At 37.6% G+C, this 14368-nt stretch overlaps 1 protein-coding gene across 1 annotated transcript in view; it reads right to left on the reverse strand.

The window, feature by feature from the left end:
* Positions 1 to 10919, reverse strand: part of LOC113121141 (protein PRRC2C-like) — a 28679-nt gene extending 17760 nt beyond the window's left edge. Inside the window, exons 1-8 of the mRNA XM_026291395.1 lie at positions 10498 to 10919; positions 4831 to 4999; positions 3102 to 3279; positions 2825 to 2937; positions 2535 to 2660; positions 1297 to 1592; positions 1081 to 1160; positions 667 to 806 (exon numbers count right to left, since the gene is read on the reverse strand). Coding sequence (XP_026147180.1) covers positions 667 to 806; positions 1081 to 1160; positions 1297 to 1592; positions 2535 to 2660; positions 2825 to 2937; positions 3102 to 3279; positions 4831 to 4945 — 1048 coding nt within the window. The 5' untranslated portion in view covers positions 4946 to 4999; positions 10498 to 10919. The remainder of the gene's footprint in view (positions 1 to 666; positions 807 to 1080; positions 1161 to 1296; positions 1593 to 2534; positions 2661 to 2824; positions 2938 to 3101; positions 3280 to 4830; positions 5000 to 10497) is intronic.
* Between the last annotated feature and the right edge of the window lie 3449 nt (positions 10920 to 14368).

The following is a 14368-nucleotide window of genomic DNA, read 5'->3' on the forward strand; positions in this document are numbered from 1 at the left end:
ATACTAATAAACTACCTTGGGAAACCTACAAAGATAGAAGTAAACATCGCCCCCATCTGAGGGTTGTCCCCCCTAAGATGAGAAAAAAAACGCTGTGTATTGTAAATAATAATGCTGTATACTTTAAATTGTGCAAGTAGTAAAACACCACAAACAGAGTAAAAATGCGTTTTAAGTTTAGAAAGATTTTTTGTCTCCCCCTCCCTTGCCTCACGATGCTTTGGTAAAGTGATTATTTTCTCTCTAATACACAATGCCAATGTATTTTTCGAGTGGGGCCCCCCCTGTAAAAAGCATGTTCCGGGTGCTAAAGCCCAATTCCACGGGAAAACCGCAAACTTGGACTTGGCAACACAGTGACAGATATTTAAGTCTACAACGGACACAGAGCGCTGTCTCGGCATAAACACAACAGCTTGAAGTTGTCTAATGTGTAATAGTAGCACGGCTTTCCTCTGTGTATACATATCCTTACAAGTAAAATTTTTGATGGATTATTTGTGTCCCCTTCAAAAATTGCTTGAGAAATGTTATGTTTATTGTCGAAATTATTGACATTAGACGAAATGTATGTACCTGCCAACAAGTGTATATTCTACCCAACCCTTCTGTAAACCATAAAAAATAAATTACAACAACAAAAAAACATCCAAAAGTCACTCTCACCTGCCCAACCCTCATCAGCATCAGTGTCCAGATTGTCTAGCTCTTTTAGTTCAGTGGCACTAACAATTGATGGCCTGTCTGGATCCTGCAGCCATGGCTGCGAGGGAGGCTGGGAGGGTCTTACACCAGACCGTGGACCCCTAAGTAGAGAAAAGAGAAATATGAGGAAAAATCTAGATTTCACAACGCTCCTAATATCCTGGATGTATTCCAAAATACCAGATTGCTTGTCTTAATAAAATTTCACTTTCAACTGCTTCCATTTTTACTTAACACTTTTAGGCCAATAACTAGTTAGAACTGTAACTTCAACTTTAGACAGCACAGCATCAGATTCCTCAAAATAAATCATTCTTTCAACCTTAGATTCTAGATCTAAGCCCATTTAAGTTCAAACCTTATGGGATCACTTACTTAGACATCTCCTGTTGTCCAGGGTACCTAAAGCTGCCTTGTACAGGAGGAAAGGGCCCTCGAGGATAAGCACTGAACATCTGAAAAGATAAAGCACACATTAAAATAGCACTGCAAAATACACTACACAAAATCAGTACCAAACAAAACAATACATAGCAGCATGTCACATTTCAGAAGGTAAATTTAATTATAAACAATGGCTCAATCACTCACATATGGTGGCATCATGCTCCTGAACTGGGCAGCATGGAACGGAGATGACATTCCTCTTGCGGTTTGCTGGCCACCATTAAGTTTCTGCTGAGGGGCAGTAGGTGGGAGCCTGTCTCTGGCATCTCTCTTTTCTCTGCCCTCCCCAGCAGAGGGTTTCCCTGTCTCATCGGAGTCCCCAGAGGGAGATGGTGTGCCTCGACCCATGCCTGATTCCTCAGAGGGCTTACCATCAGTCTCTGAAGAACTGGGAGCAACGTTTAAGTTCCTGCCTCCACCTTCCCGCCAGCTACCCACATCTGAGAAGGGAATGGAAATGAAAGGCCAGAGTGAAGGTGATAATTATATTTAAGAACTCTCTCTCTGAATATATTTTCTTCCCTAAATAGTTGCAACCCAACAAATGCCCCTATTATGCCATTTTAAGTTTCCTAAAATTGTTTTATGAGTCTCTTAAAACAGGTTTACATGCATGCAAGTTCAAAAAGCATGTTAGTTTTCTCAAAATTATTTAATTTCAGCGTATTTATAAATGATTCATAAACGACTTGTGCGAAGCAGTTCAAAGAAACAGTCTCTCTAAAGCCCTCCTTTCTGTGAGCCCTAACTGCTGTGTTTGGCCAGATGGTGCAGTCCTTTGTGATTGGTCTACAGTGAACAGCGCGTGTCGGAAATGAAACTGACATTGCCATAAGGGAATGACAGCCCTGGAGTCTTGTCAGTACATAGAAAAGATGGTATGGATTGTACCGAACCATTTCTGATGATGAAACAGTTGAAGTGGCTGATCGACAAGAGACTCATTCACAAGAACGACTGGAGCAGGATGTTGTTGAAGTGTCAAGTGTTAAAGGTCATATATAGGATTGCCAGGTATTGCAGTCCAGATTAAAAATATTTAAAATTGCAGTCCAGATTAAAAATTTGTTTATTTTTTTCCCCAGGCCCCTCCTAAAACTTTACGACACAGCAGGTTGCCATATTGACGACACCAACAGGAACGAGCGCACATTGCGGTGAATGAAATCAAATGCGCTGTGTTTTCTGCCAGCTGTGGCTGTGGGGGGGTTGTGCTTGAAACATGAATCCTTATAAGTGAAAACAACTAATGATTCCTAACACCGTGTCTACATCAGATGTGAGCGGCGCGATCTGACAACATCATGATGTCTATCAGCAATCAGCATAATATGGGCACTTTATCAGAGCTCCTAAGTAATGGTGAAGGATGATGGTCGTACTCTGAGGCCTGAGGCTGGGGCCTGGCCCATAGGGTTCATCTTCCTGATCGCCTGATTTCTCCACATCACCCGCCGCCTGCAGACTCGGAAACTCCTGATGGAACTCACTGCTCATCCGAGGAGCTCCTGCAGACACAGTGACACTTCAGCACTCGACTTCAGCAGTTCAAAATTCATGATAATTAAGATAAATCTGTGACTTAAATTTGTTTAGAAAAAGATTTACAGTTCACCGAATAGCATTCTGAGAGTGAACAACAATTTAAAGGTTAACAGAGGAAACGGCTCACCGTCCAGCTGCCCAGACTGTCTGCTGTTGGCCCAGGAGCGGCTGCCTCCCAGAGGGGCATCAGAGGTCTGGGGCACAGTTGGCTTAGGCTGTGGTGGAGGTGTCTCTTGTTGCCTATAATCATAAAAAAAATAAAAATAAAAAAAAAAGTGCCAGTGGAACAGAAGAATCTAATGACTGCAACACATGCAAGACAATGTGAAAGAGTATGTTTGGAACATCTAAAATAAATTTTTCAACAGGAACAAGACCTATCATTTAAGAATGTGGAGTTTTACCGTTCATCTCCTGGTTGATCTTGTCTGGAGGCCCATCCACTGCCATCCTTAGGTACAATGCTAACATTGGGATCGTTGCCTTTGTTCTCAGCTTTTAAGCTGGGCAGGTTAGCTGGAGGGGGCATGCGTCGACTGACCGCAACTTTGCCCAAACTTTGGAGCCCATGTCTGGCAGCAACTAAATGGAAGAAAAGAAAGGATTTTCAGTTTTCTGTTATGGAAATTTTTTTATTTTGATAATTGATTGCATTAATCTAATTTAAGTATCTTTTTTAACATACAATGTTCAAGGTAGTATATATAATCCATATGGACATAACTTGTGCACATAACTGCTTTAGGTTGAAAAACAATATTTAAGGGGAAACTGCGTACCAGGGATGGGAAGTTTTGAGAGTAACCAGGCATCTACGATGTAACAGATATGCAGGTCATCGATTCATGGGTTCAATTCAAGCCACAAATGAAACCCTGTTTGTACTAAACGCCTGGCCTGGCGCCAGCCTCATAATGATAGGATAATGTTTTCGTGGCCAGAGAATATTTTTCCTTGAATTATAAAAAGTGATATCTTTATTGAAAATTGATAGGTCAATCTGGCTTGCTGGACAATCCACTGTTTGATCTGCAGTAATTTACAGTAAGAGATATCACAACAATTGATATGAAGAATGGAATATTGACATATTAATGAGTAAATTACAGTGCCCTGTGATTAGTATTGGTATAGGCAATTGAGCTATTTTTCATAATCAATAAAATTTAATGTAACTGCCATCTGAGATATATATTAATCAAATTCCTGATTAATAATTCAAATTCCCTATATATCATTTGAGTTAATTACTATGTAAAACTCATTGTTGTTACAACGATGTAATGTGCATGTGTTATGGTGTGATGTGCACTGAGTAACATGATTGGCTTAAAGTTCCTTCAATGTATTTTTTTACATACTATAAAAAGTGGGCTGTGGTCTGTGTGTTGTCTCTTTTCACACAGATTCAAGCTCTGTGTAAAGCAGATCATTCTCTGCAGAGAATTAAAGCAATACAAAGACAAAACTCTGTTTGGTTTTTCATTCTCAGTCTCTACAAATTGTTATTGAATTAGAATTTCCACGACATGACCAAAAGTCATTTACATTTAGCAGACACTTTTATCCAAAGCAACTTACAAATGATGACAATAGAAGTGATCAAACCTCCCACAAAAGAGCAATAATATGCAATGAAATTAAAAATTTGTACAGGAATACTGTTAATATGAGCAAAAAATGTTCTTAGGCAGTCTCTATCTTTAAGCTCATAGGAATGCACAGCAGTAACTCAGTGGACAAAGGCTGCTTATTTGACCCAGCGATGCAAAGGAGGCTGATCAGGGGGCTCAATGAACAACAGTTCAAAGACTCCAGTACATCACTTGACACTCTACTCAATGAACCATTCTTATTTTAAGAATTAGACAGCAAATCATTACAAGTTAGCCAAGTCATGTGTAAGTCACGAAATGTCGCAAACATTTGTGTAGACTGTCTGTAAGCTTTGAATTAAGCATGCTGTAAGCATTTTTCTGTTTGCTTCATCGTATTTATGCAAAAGCAATTCACCACTTTAGGTTAAGGAGAAATGTAACTAAAACATGCTCTTGACAGTTTTTGAGGGATTCACCCCACCACAGGGAACTTCGTAATTAACAGCTTGTTTGTAAGAATGGTCCCTTGACTTACCTGCAGTTTTCTGGGTCTCCAGAGACTTGCCCTTGTACGTGTTGAAGAGGCTAAGGGTTGCATACTTGGTCTTGCCATCCTTTGCCTTGGTGCTCTGCCCTGACTTCTCGGACATTTCGCTGGAAACTCATTGAGTCTGGTCCTGCGGCCTCACCCCTCAGAACCAGCCCTTAGAAGAACCCAAGAAATAAAATATTCAATGAGCAGATGGTAAACCAAATACTTTTTCTAACATTCCACCTGCACCTCTTAAGCATTTTAAGCAGTATTTCCTGTCAGGCTTAAGAGCAGGCTACAATGCAACACCAGTAGCCATTGTTGAGGAACTACAGAGAAAAACCGACAAATGTTCATGTGAGCAACCAACCCTCCCCAAATAAAGCGTATGCTTATGATAGCCTATATACTCCTTTCACAAACATTACTAAATTAGATTCAGTGGCTCAAACTGGAATGTTTATTCAAGGCCATGCACCAAACATGCAGAGAAATCATTAGGTGCATAATCAAGCTTTTATCAGACTTTCCAACCTCCAAGTTAAGGCAGGATCTTATCTGTCAAATGTATTAAATATTTACACTATGGGTGGTCCGAATACCAATTCTTTGTATCCTCGGTAGTAAGAACATTTAATATTCAAAGCTTCAAAGGGATGGGGCTGAACATTTTCTTCTCTCTAATAAAAGGCAGGAATCTTTGCGTGTATGTCTGTTTGCATTTTTATTACATTGAGGGCTGGTGTGTTGCTGTGGACCCAATGGGGTGCAGTGTTGCATTTTGGTGCAATATAGACACGCAACATTCAGAACTGATAAAACTTTTAATAAACTACAGAATAGTACAAGCCCGCAGTGGCACACCTCACGCGGCCAGGGCTTTATAAGCTCTAGTGATAGAGAAAACACAAGTCTGTTAAAAACAATAATTTTAATATAGTCAAATTATTATTACTTTTATGACTTTCGTTTTCACAAGTATTTTCCAAGCAAATTGTGATCATTTTTATTGTGTAATCGGGTGTTCTGAAAGGCGCCATGAAATAAAATGCATTATTATTATTATGTATTTCATAAGCTCAAATCAGCTCGAGTATGGATGAACCTAAGATAAAGCAACAGCCCTCAAACCCATTTAACACGGTCATTTCTGGGAGAGTTAAAAAGGCCAGTAATGCCAAATCAAAAACATAAAGAGTATAAAACTTACATCATGCAAACCAGCTCTACATACACACACAAACTAAAAGTCACATGATAAGACAGAAGGTGTAATTAAAGTGAAAGCAGTCATATTTTAATTTGGGTTATCAGGATTTACTTACACAAACATTTCATTAAGGAAAGACTTAGTGCAGCTTCACTGGTTAAATGCCAGCTTCCTCTCAATCTACACCTCCAAAAATGTAATCTTTTAGCTGGCTGGTACATTGTAAACGCTACAGGTAGTAAAATGCAACCAATGGGACTATGCAAAGGACAGATCAACATTCAACACTCTTTACTTGAAACTGCCAGGACACCAATGAATAGCTAAAACCCCCTAAAGCCCTTGTGTCAAACTCAAAGCCCGCTGGCCTATTCTGTCCCACCACATCATTTTGTGAGACCCATGAGACAATATGATTGTCTTAAAATAAATATCAAATTATGAAAGTGCGCATCAATAGCACAAGTTTCTGTTTATATTTGGCTTTCTATTTATATGCATTAATTGACTTTGGTGTGTATATGATACTCAATGGTTAGGATTAGGGGTGTGGGGATTTTCCGTTGATGACTGTTTGGACTGTTCAAAGGAATAAGTGTGAACCTAAGTGCTAGAGCCCCACCGACAGAAATGGAAAAACACAATATTCTACATTCGTGTCAATAATATATGAAAATAATCATCATAATTTTTGCTATGAGATCAACCCGCAAACTCCTGGAAAGTCTAAAGATCCAGTATGCAAATGCATTCAAATGGTCCAAAACACTGACAATGCAGAGAAAACATGGCCGATTTCATCAGAGATGGCAGAGATAATAGCACTCATGTACAGGTCAGAGAAAAAAAAAAAAAAAAAAAACACACCCCAGCAGGCTATTTGGCTTAAAAGCACAAGTGCTTTATACTGGATATTGCTGAAGGCGTTTTAACCAATGCAGTAGTCAGTGTTTTAGTAAATCTGGATCAGTCAGGTCAAGGTAGCTATTTAGTGGTCTTTTGGCATCATCCTGAGCGCCGCATACACCCAAAGCATGAGCGCTAAAGCCTGTCAAACAGCGTCTGATTACCGAACTAAGTTATTTTGAACTAATTCTGTCAAAACACACAAGGCTTACATGTAGACTCAAGTTGATTATGTCTAAAATGAAAGTAAACCGTTAGAAAACTGAAAAACGTAAACTTGCCTTATATCAGATGCCTGCAGGTCTTAAAGTGACAATAGGCCTATTAAACATGAAGCCTTCTGTCATTACTGTCAAGGGATACATCATAAAATTTAATTTCTGTCATTATTTACTCACTGTCACATTGTCCCAAACCTGTACTAATTGCTTTCTTGTGCTTAACACAAAAGAAGATACATTGAGGAACATGGAAAACCAAACAGTTGCTGGTCCACATTAAATTTGATAGTAGCAAAAAACACTCTGGAAGTCACTGTGGGCCAGCAACTGTTTGGATTTCCACATTCCTCAAAATAGTATTCATGTTCAGAAGAAGAAAGAAACTCATTCAGGTTTAAAACCACTTTTGAGTGAGTAAATGGTGGTATAAATATAAAACACTATGACAGAATTGACAGACAGAGAGCTGACAGAATTATTATTTTTGGGCTAACTATTCCTGTAACGTTAACAAAAAGAGAAAAATCACTCACTGCTCTTGACTGAAGAAACTGAATACAGTTGCTTTAGGAATCAGCTAATACAGTATTTTATTTTTATATTTGTTCATTCAATTTCTTGAATGCTCCTGCTAAATACACCTTATTGTACCCAAAAATAAAGCCCAGTTTGTTTTATTTGTATGTGTAGTAGTAATGTGTATCTTTGCCATTCATATATCCTTGTTATTAAAAAATAAGAACAAAGATTTTTATCTCCGCTCTCTTTGGCCTAAATATCTGCCCTTTTTTTTGGTTACTTTGAATGGCTTTGTCTTTATAATAGGGAAATTAGTTTGGCTGTAATGCTCAGACAACTTGCAAAATAGTAAAACCAGCATGACAAAGAATTGTTATAAAATTGTGATTTTTATATTATATATATATATATATATTATATATATGATATTATATTTTTTTCCATATCACCATATGCCATTACCTGTATTGTACTGTGTTACAGTTATGGAGGCCTTCATAATAAAGAGGTAACTGCCTGCTCTGCCAATAGACAGAAATGTCACTATAGTATATTGTGTTTAATAAACAGCTGTTTTACTAAATTCTGTTGAGGTCAAATTAGGTGCAGTCATGTATTATGATGCATATCATGACTTTGCTGGTGATAGCAAGCCTAATAGTTATTATTGTGTAAACAATCATTTATTAAGTACTGATGAACTTGATTGAGATGGATTTGAGATTTCAATTAAAGATCTTTATTCTTTCAAATCAGTCTACTAAATTCAAGCCAATCACTGCTTTCCAGAGACATTTCCAAACGAGCATGCAAGGAATCACTGGCATTGAGCTGCAGCCCCTGAGGGATGAGAAAAGTCAATATCTTTTCAATAGATTGGTGAGGGGCAATCCTTAAATCAATGAAGAACATACTCTTATATGAAACCTCATAGCACAACCAGATCCAATTCAGTGTTCCCAGGAAGCCTCAAAACATTCACTTGATCTCCGGTTCCTGTGGGTCTGTTTCTTTCTTTGTTAAAAGCATCCCTTAAGTCTTGTTTCATTTCAACCAATGGTATTCTCAGTGGCATTTCCTTTTATGAATATGTAAAGCTCTTTAAGTGGAAGTTAAATGATCAAATCTTCCACTAATGACACTCACAAGTGCCCCCCCTCCACTGTGATTAATCAAATCTAACTTGTTCCTGATTCTGCTGAAAGACTCTTGTTGTGCTTTGAGGGCAAATGTTTCGGTCTTGATCAGTTTGTATGCCATTTTCACAAAACCTCATGGATCTACATGAATTTTCAAGCCCAATGAAACAACATCATACATACAGAAGGAATGAGAAATTTGTGACATGGATCACAAAAGAATGAAGTATACATTAAAATAACAGCCAGTTGTATAAGACCCATCAAGCCTGCAATATATAGTTCTAGGCAGAAAAATCACATTTTTATAGAACATTTCAATTTCACAGAAATAATATACAAAAGTTTGCGCATGCTTTATGTACTGCATCATATTAGACATCAGGCTTTTATGGCCCATACAGTATGATACAATGAGAATGTGGAGCAACTTAATTAATTCAGAGGCCCAAACTGAGCAAATATATGCAATTTATTGCAGATTATATTATTTATATATCCAAAAGTTAAGATAAATTCTAACAGCTTGTATATCAAGGGTTTTTTTTTCTTTTAGCAGTAGAGCAGACTACTTCCAGTAAATGCATACAAACATCAGTTGTCACTCTATACCCCTCATTAATATGTCTCAGTTAGAGGATTAGGTTTTATGATCAAAGCTCTGTAGTTTTAATGGTTTAGACAAAAATGTAATGCAATTCACTGATGATTGAGACAAACAAAAAAAAAAATCAAAAAAAATTATCTATAATTTATTTTTCTTGCCAAGGATGTATAAACTATCAATCTGTGGGCAGGTAGTAATTAAAAGATAATGCACAACCGGGTTTTTACCATGCTTATAATTTTAGATGCTTTAGTTTCACGAATCAAAAACGAAACAGTAGAATTTCCAGGATTACATATTTGTATTTTTTATTCTTTATTGTGTTTTTTTTGTTCTGTCGCTGTTATGTTGCACTGCGGAGCTTCTGTCACGAAAACTAATTCCTCGTATGTGTGAACATACCTGGCAATAAAGCTCATTCTGCTCATAAGCCACAACATAAGCATAAATTAAGTCTGACGGGGACTAAGCATGCAATTCTACAGAGTTACTTTTAACACACTTGCATGTGGTAGTTGTATATGTTCAGTTGCATGCACTGATTTTAATGTTTTGTTTGATGTAACGTTACTTGAAAAAGTCATGTGAGCCATCACCTTTGGCTAACCTACCTCTGCACCACAAAACTACAGGACAACGGGGAACTACTACCTTCCTTCACCTCGAACTTGCCTTTCAGATTTAAAATGCAATAATATAACCATCGGTTTGAAGTCGTGTGGATGCATCAAACAAACCAAAGAATTCTCTAAAACAGCCCCAATAGTATTTTACCGGCAAAATGAGTCATTTATCAAAAATGGCTGTTCAACTGGGCCCTGTGAGGTGGCCTCCAAACCCCCCATTCACCCCAAATTCTGCCTCAGGCTATCCGGATATTATCTTTCAGCAAAGTATAAACTAAACCTGCCCATATTAATACCGACCTATGTGAGAGAAAAGAAAACTGGGGTTGGTTGCGTTATTTGTCGTTTCTCATGGCAGTGCTAACATTAGCCAGACTGATTCTTTTCTTCTAAAAAAGCAACAGCAGGAGCAGCACGCTGACTAACCGTTAACATAACTTACCTATCTCCGCCGGTCCTGTCTCTCTCTTCAAGTATATCGTTTATCCCGTCCAGAAGGTCTGTGTCCTGGGCCTTTGTATTGTGTGGTTGAGCGTGTGTGTGTGTGTGAGAGAGAGAGAGAGAGAGCGAGGCCGGCTGTGGATTACAAAAGCTCGTGCTATGCTAGTCCCAGCTAGCCGAGCGGTAAGCGACCCACAAAAATCTCCTCCTCAAAAGAGAAAGGAGCGTTTATGTCCCTCTCTCTGTCGTTTTCTTACTCTTGTGTGTTTCTGGTCGCGCCGCCGGTGTGAGGGGAGCAGTAACGGGCGGTTGGCGGTTTCTCGTGCGCTCGAGAGAGGGCCCCGCTCGCGCCGCGGCCTGTCGCACAATCAAAGATGGCAGCGCGCCAATCCACGAGAGCCTCACGTCACCGCGTACAGGGCAGGCGCTCCAGCGGCTGAGGAAGCGTCTTTAACATGTGAGACAGCAGATGCGCCTTTATACATTTTGAATAACTTGACTGTCCTATTTTGTATAAAAGTATACAAATGTGTAGGCTACACCAAAGTGCCAGGGTGTTCATAGCAATCATTAATTGATCAAAAATTCGAATATATATATATACATACAGTACAGACCAAAGGTTTGGAAACAATACTATTTTTAATGTTTTTTAAAGAAGTTTATTCTGCTCATCAAGCCTGCATTTATTTGATCAAAAATACAGAAAAAATGTAATATTGTGATATATTATTACAATTTAAATTAATTGTTTTTAAATGTATTATACTTTAATTTATCATTTATTTCTGTGATGCAAAGCTGAATTTTATGGGTTATTATCACATGATCCTTTAGAAATTATTATTCATTATCAAAGTTGGAAACAGTTCTGCTGCTTAATATTTTTCCAGAACATGTGATACTTTTTTAGGATACTTTGATGAATAAAAAAAAGAAAAAAAAGAAGCTATGTTTTTAAAATATAAATATTTTTAATAACAATATACACTACTGGTCAGTAATTTGGGGTAAGTAATTTTTTTCTTTTTCTTTTTTTTTTTTAAATAAAATCAATACTTTTATTCAGCAAGGATGTGTTAAATTGATAAAAAGTGATAGTAAAGAAAATATATTATTAGAATATATATTATTAGAATTTTTTTTTTATTTTGAATAAATGCAGTTCTTTTTAAGCTTTTATTCATCGAATATATTAGACAGCAGAACGGTTTCCAACACTCATAATAAATCAGAATATTAGAATGATTTCTAAATGATCATGTGATAGACTGGATGTTACATGTGACACTGAAGGCTAGAGTAATGAGGCTGAAAATTCAGCTTTGCATCACAGGAATAAATAATTTTTTTAAAGTATATTCAAATAGAAAACTTTTATTTTAAGTTGTAATAATATTTCACAATATTACTGTTTTTTTCTGTATTTTTGATCAAATAATTGCAGGCTGGATGAGCAGAAGAAATTTCTTTCAAAAACAATAAAAATAGTAATGTTCCAAACTTTTGGTCTGTACTATATATATATAGAATATATTTTCATATATTTATAAAATATGTCAGAGAGTTTTACACACCAGTGAGTTATTCTGGCGACATTTCCACGCCCTGAAACATGACGATGAACTAAACGAACTGTGATTGTTTGTTTGACATGCAGGTCAAATGGCCTCATGGGCGGGCCTTGACCAATGGAAGCTGCCATGAAGGTCTGGCTATGGACTAGTTGGATCCTGAATATTTCAGAATTTTCACAAATAATCAAAATTATTTTTATTGGAATTGTATACATACAGGTGCATCTCAATAAATTGGATTGTCATGGAAAAGTTAATTCATTTTCGTAAATCAGTAATTCAATTCAAATTGTGAAACTCATGTATTAAAGTGCACACAGACTGAAGTAGTTTATGCTCACATTTAACAAAAACCCACCAATTCACTATCTCAACAAATTAGAATATGGTGACATGCCAATCAGCTAATCAACTCAAAACGCCTGCAAAGGTTTCCTGAGCCTTCAAAATGGTCTCTCAGTTTGGTTAACTAGGCTAAACAATCATGGGGAAAACTGTTGATCTGACAGTTGTACAGACAATCATTGACACCCTTCACAAGGAGGTAAGCCACAAACATTCATTGCCAAATAAGCTGGCTGTTCACAGAGTGCTGTATACAAGCATGTTAACAGAAAGTTGAGTGGAAGGAAAAAGTGTGGAAGAAAAAGATGCACAACCAACCGAGAGTACCACAGCCTTATGAAGACTGTCAAGCAAAATTGATTCAATAATTTGAGTGAACTTCACAAGGAATGGACTGAGGCGGGGGTCAAGGCATCAAAAGCCACCACACATATGTCAAGGAATTTGGCTACAGTTGCAGTATCTCTCTTGTTAAGCCACTCCTGTGCTGCAGACAATGTTAGAGGCGTCTTACCTGAGCTTAGGTGAAGAAGAACTGGACTGTTGCCCAGTGGTCCAAAGTCCTCTTTTCAGATGAGAGCAAGTTTTGTATTTCATTTGGAAATCAAGGTCCTAGAGTCTGGAGGAAGGGTGGAGAAGCTCATTGCCCAAGTTGCTTGAAGTCCAGTGTTAAGTTTCCACAATCTGTGATGATTTGGTGTGCAATGTCATCTGCTGGTTTTGGTCCATTGTGTTTTTTGAAAACCAAAGTCACTGGACCATTTTACCAAGAAATCTTGGAGCGCTTCATGCTTCATTCTGCTGACCAGCTTTTTGAAGATGCTGATTTCATTTTCCAGCAGGATTTAGCCCCTGCCCACACTGTCAAAAGCACCAAAAGTTGGTTAAATGACCATGGTGTTGATGTGCTTGACTGTCTAGCAAACTCACCAGACCTGAACCCAATAGAGAAAAAATGAGAAACGAGACCAAAAATGCAAATGAGCTGAAGGCCACTGTCAAAGAAACCTGGGCTTCCAAACCACTTCAGCAGTGTCACAAACTGATCACCTCCATGTCACGCCGAATTGAGGCAGTAATTAAAGCAAAAGAAGCCCCTAGCAAGTATTGTGTACGTGTACAGTAAATTAACATACTATCCAGAAGGCCAACAATTCACTAAAATGTTTTTATTTTATTTTTTATTGGTTTTATGAAGTATTCTAATTTGTTGAGATTTGTGAATTGTTGGGTTATTGTTAAATGTGAGCCAAAATCATCACAATCAAAAGAACCAAAGATGCACTTGTATATCAAAATTATTCATCTTGATACCTGTTTACCTTCTTATATTATTTTTTCATTCAACAGTCATGGCCAAAAATATAGCCACCCTTGGTAAATATAATCAAAGAAGGCTGTGAAAATCAATCTGCATCCTTTTGATATTTTATTTAAAAAAAAAAAAAAAAAGAATTCACAAAAATCTAACCTTTCATTGGATAATAATAATTTAAAATGGGGAGAAATATCATTTATGAAATGTTTTTCTCTAATACACACTGGCCTTTTTGAATCCTTCATTTGCCGGTTTAACAGGTCTAAATGTTCTCCTATAATGCCTGATGAGGTTAGAGAACACCTGACAAGAGATCAGAGACCATTCCTTCATCCAGAATCACTCCATATCCTTTAGATTCCCATCTCCATGTTGGTGCTTCTCCTCTTCAGTTCACTCCTCTCATTTTCTGTAGGGTTCAGGTCAGAGGACTGGAATGGATATAACAGAAGCTTGGTTTTGTGCTCAGTGACCCATTTCTGTGTTGTTTTGAGGTTTGTGTTTGGGTTGTTGTATGGTTGGAAGATCTACATGGTCCATTATAAGATTTCTAACAGAGTCCGTCAGTAACAGATTTTTTATTTGTTGGCATTTCATAGAATCCATGATGCCATGTATCTAAACAAGATGTC

The sequence above is a fragment of the Carassius auratus genome, chromosome 20 (genome assembly GCF_003368295.1).
Source record: "Carassius auratus strain Wakin chromosome 20, ASM336829v1, whole genome shotgun sequence".
Lineage (NCBI taxonomy): Eukaryota > Metazoa > Chordata > Actinopteri > Cypriniformes > Cyprinidae > Carassius > Carassius auratus.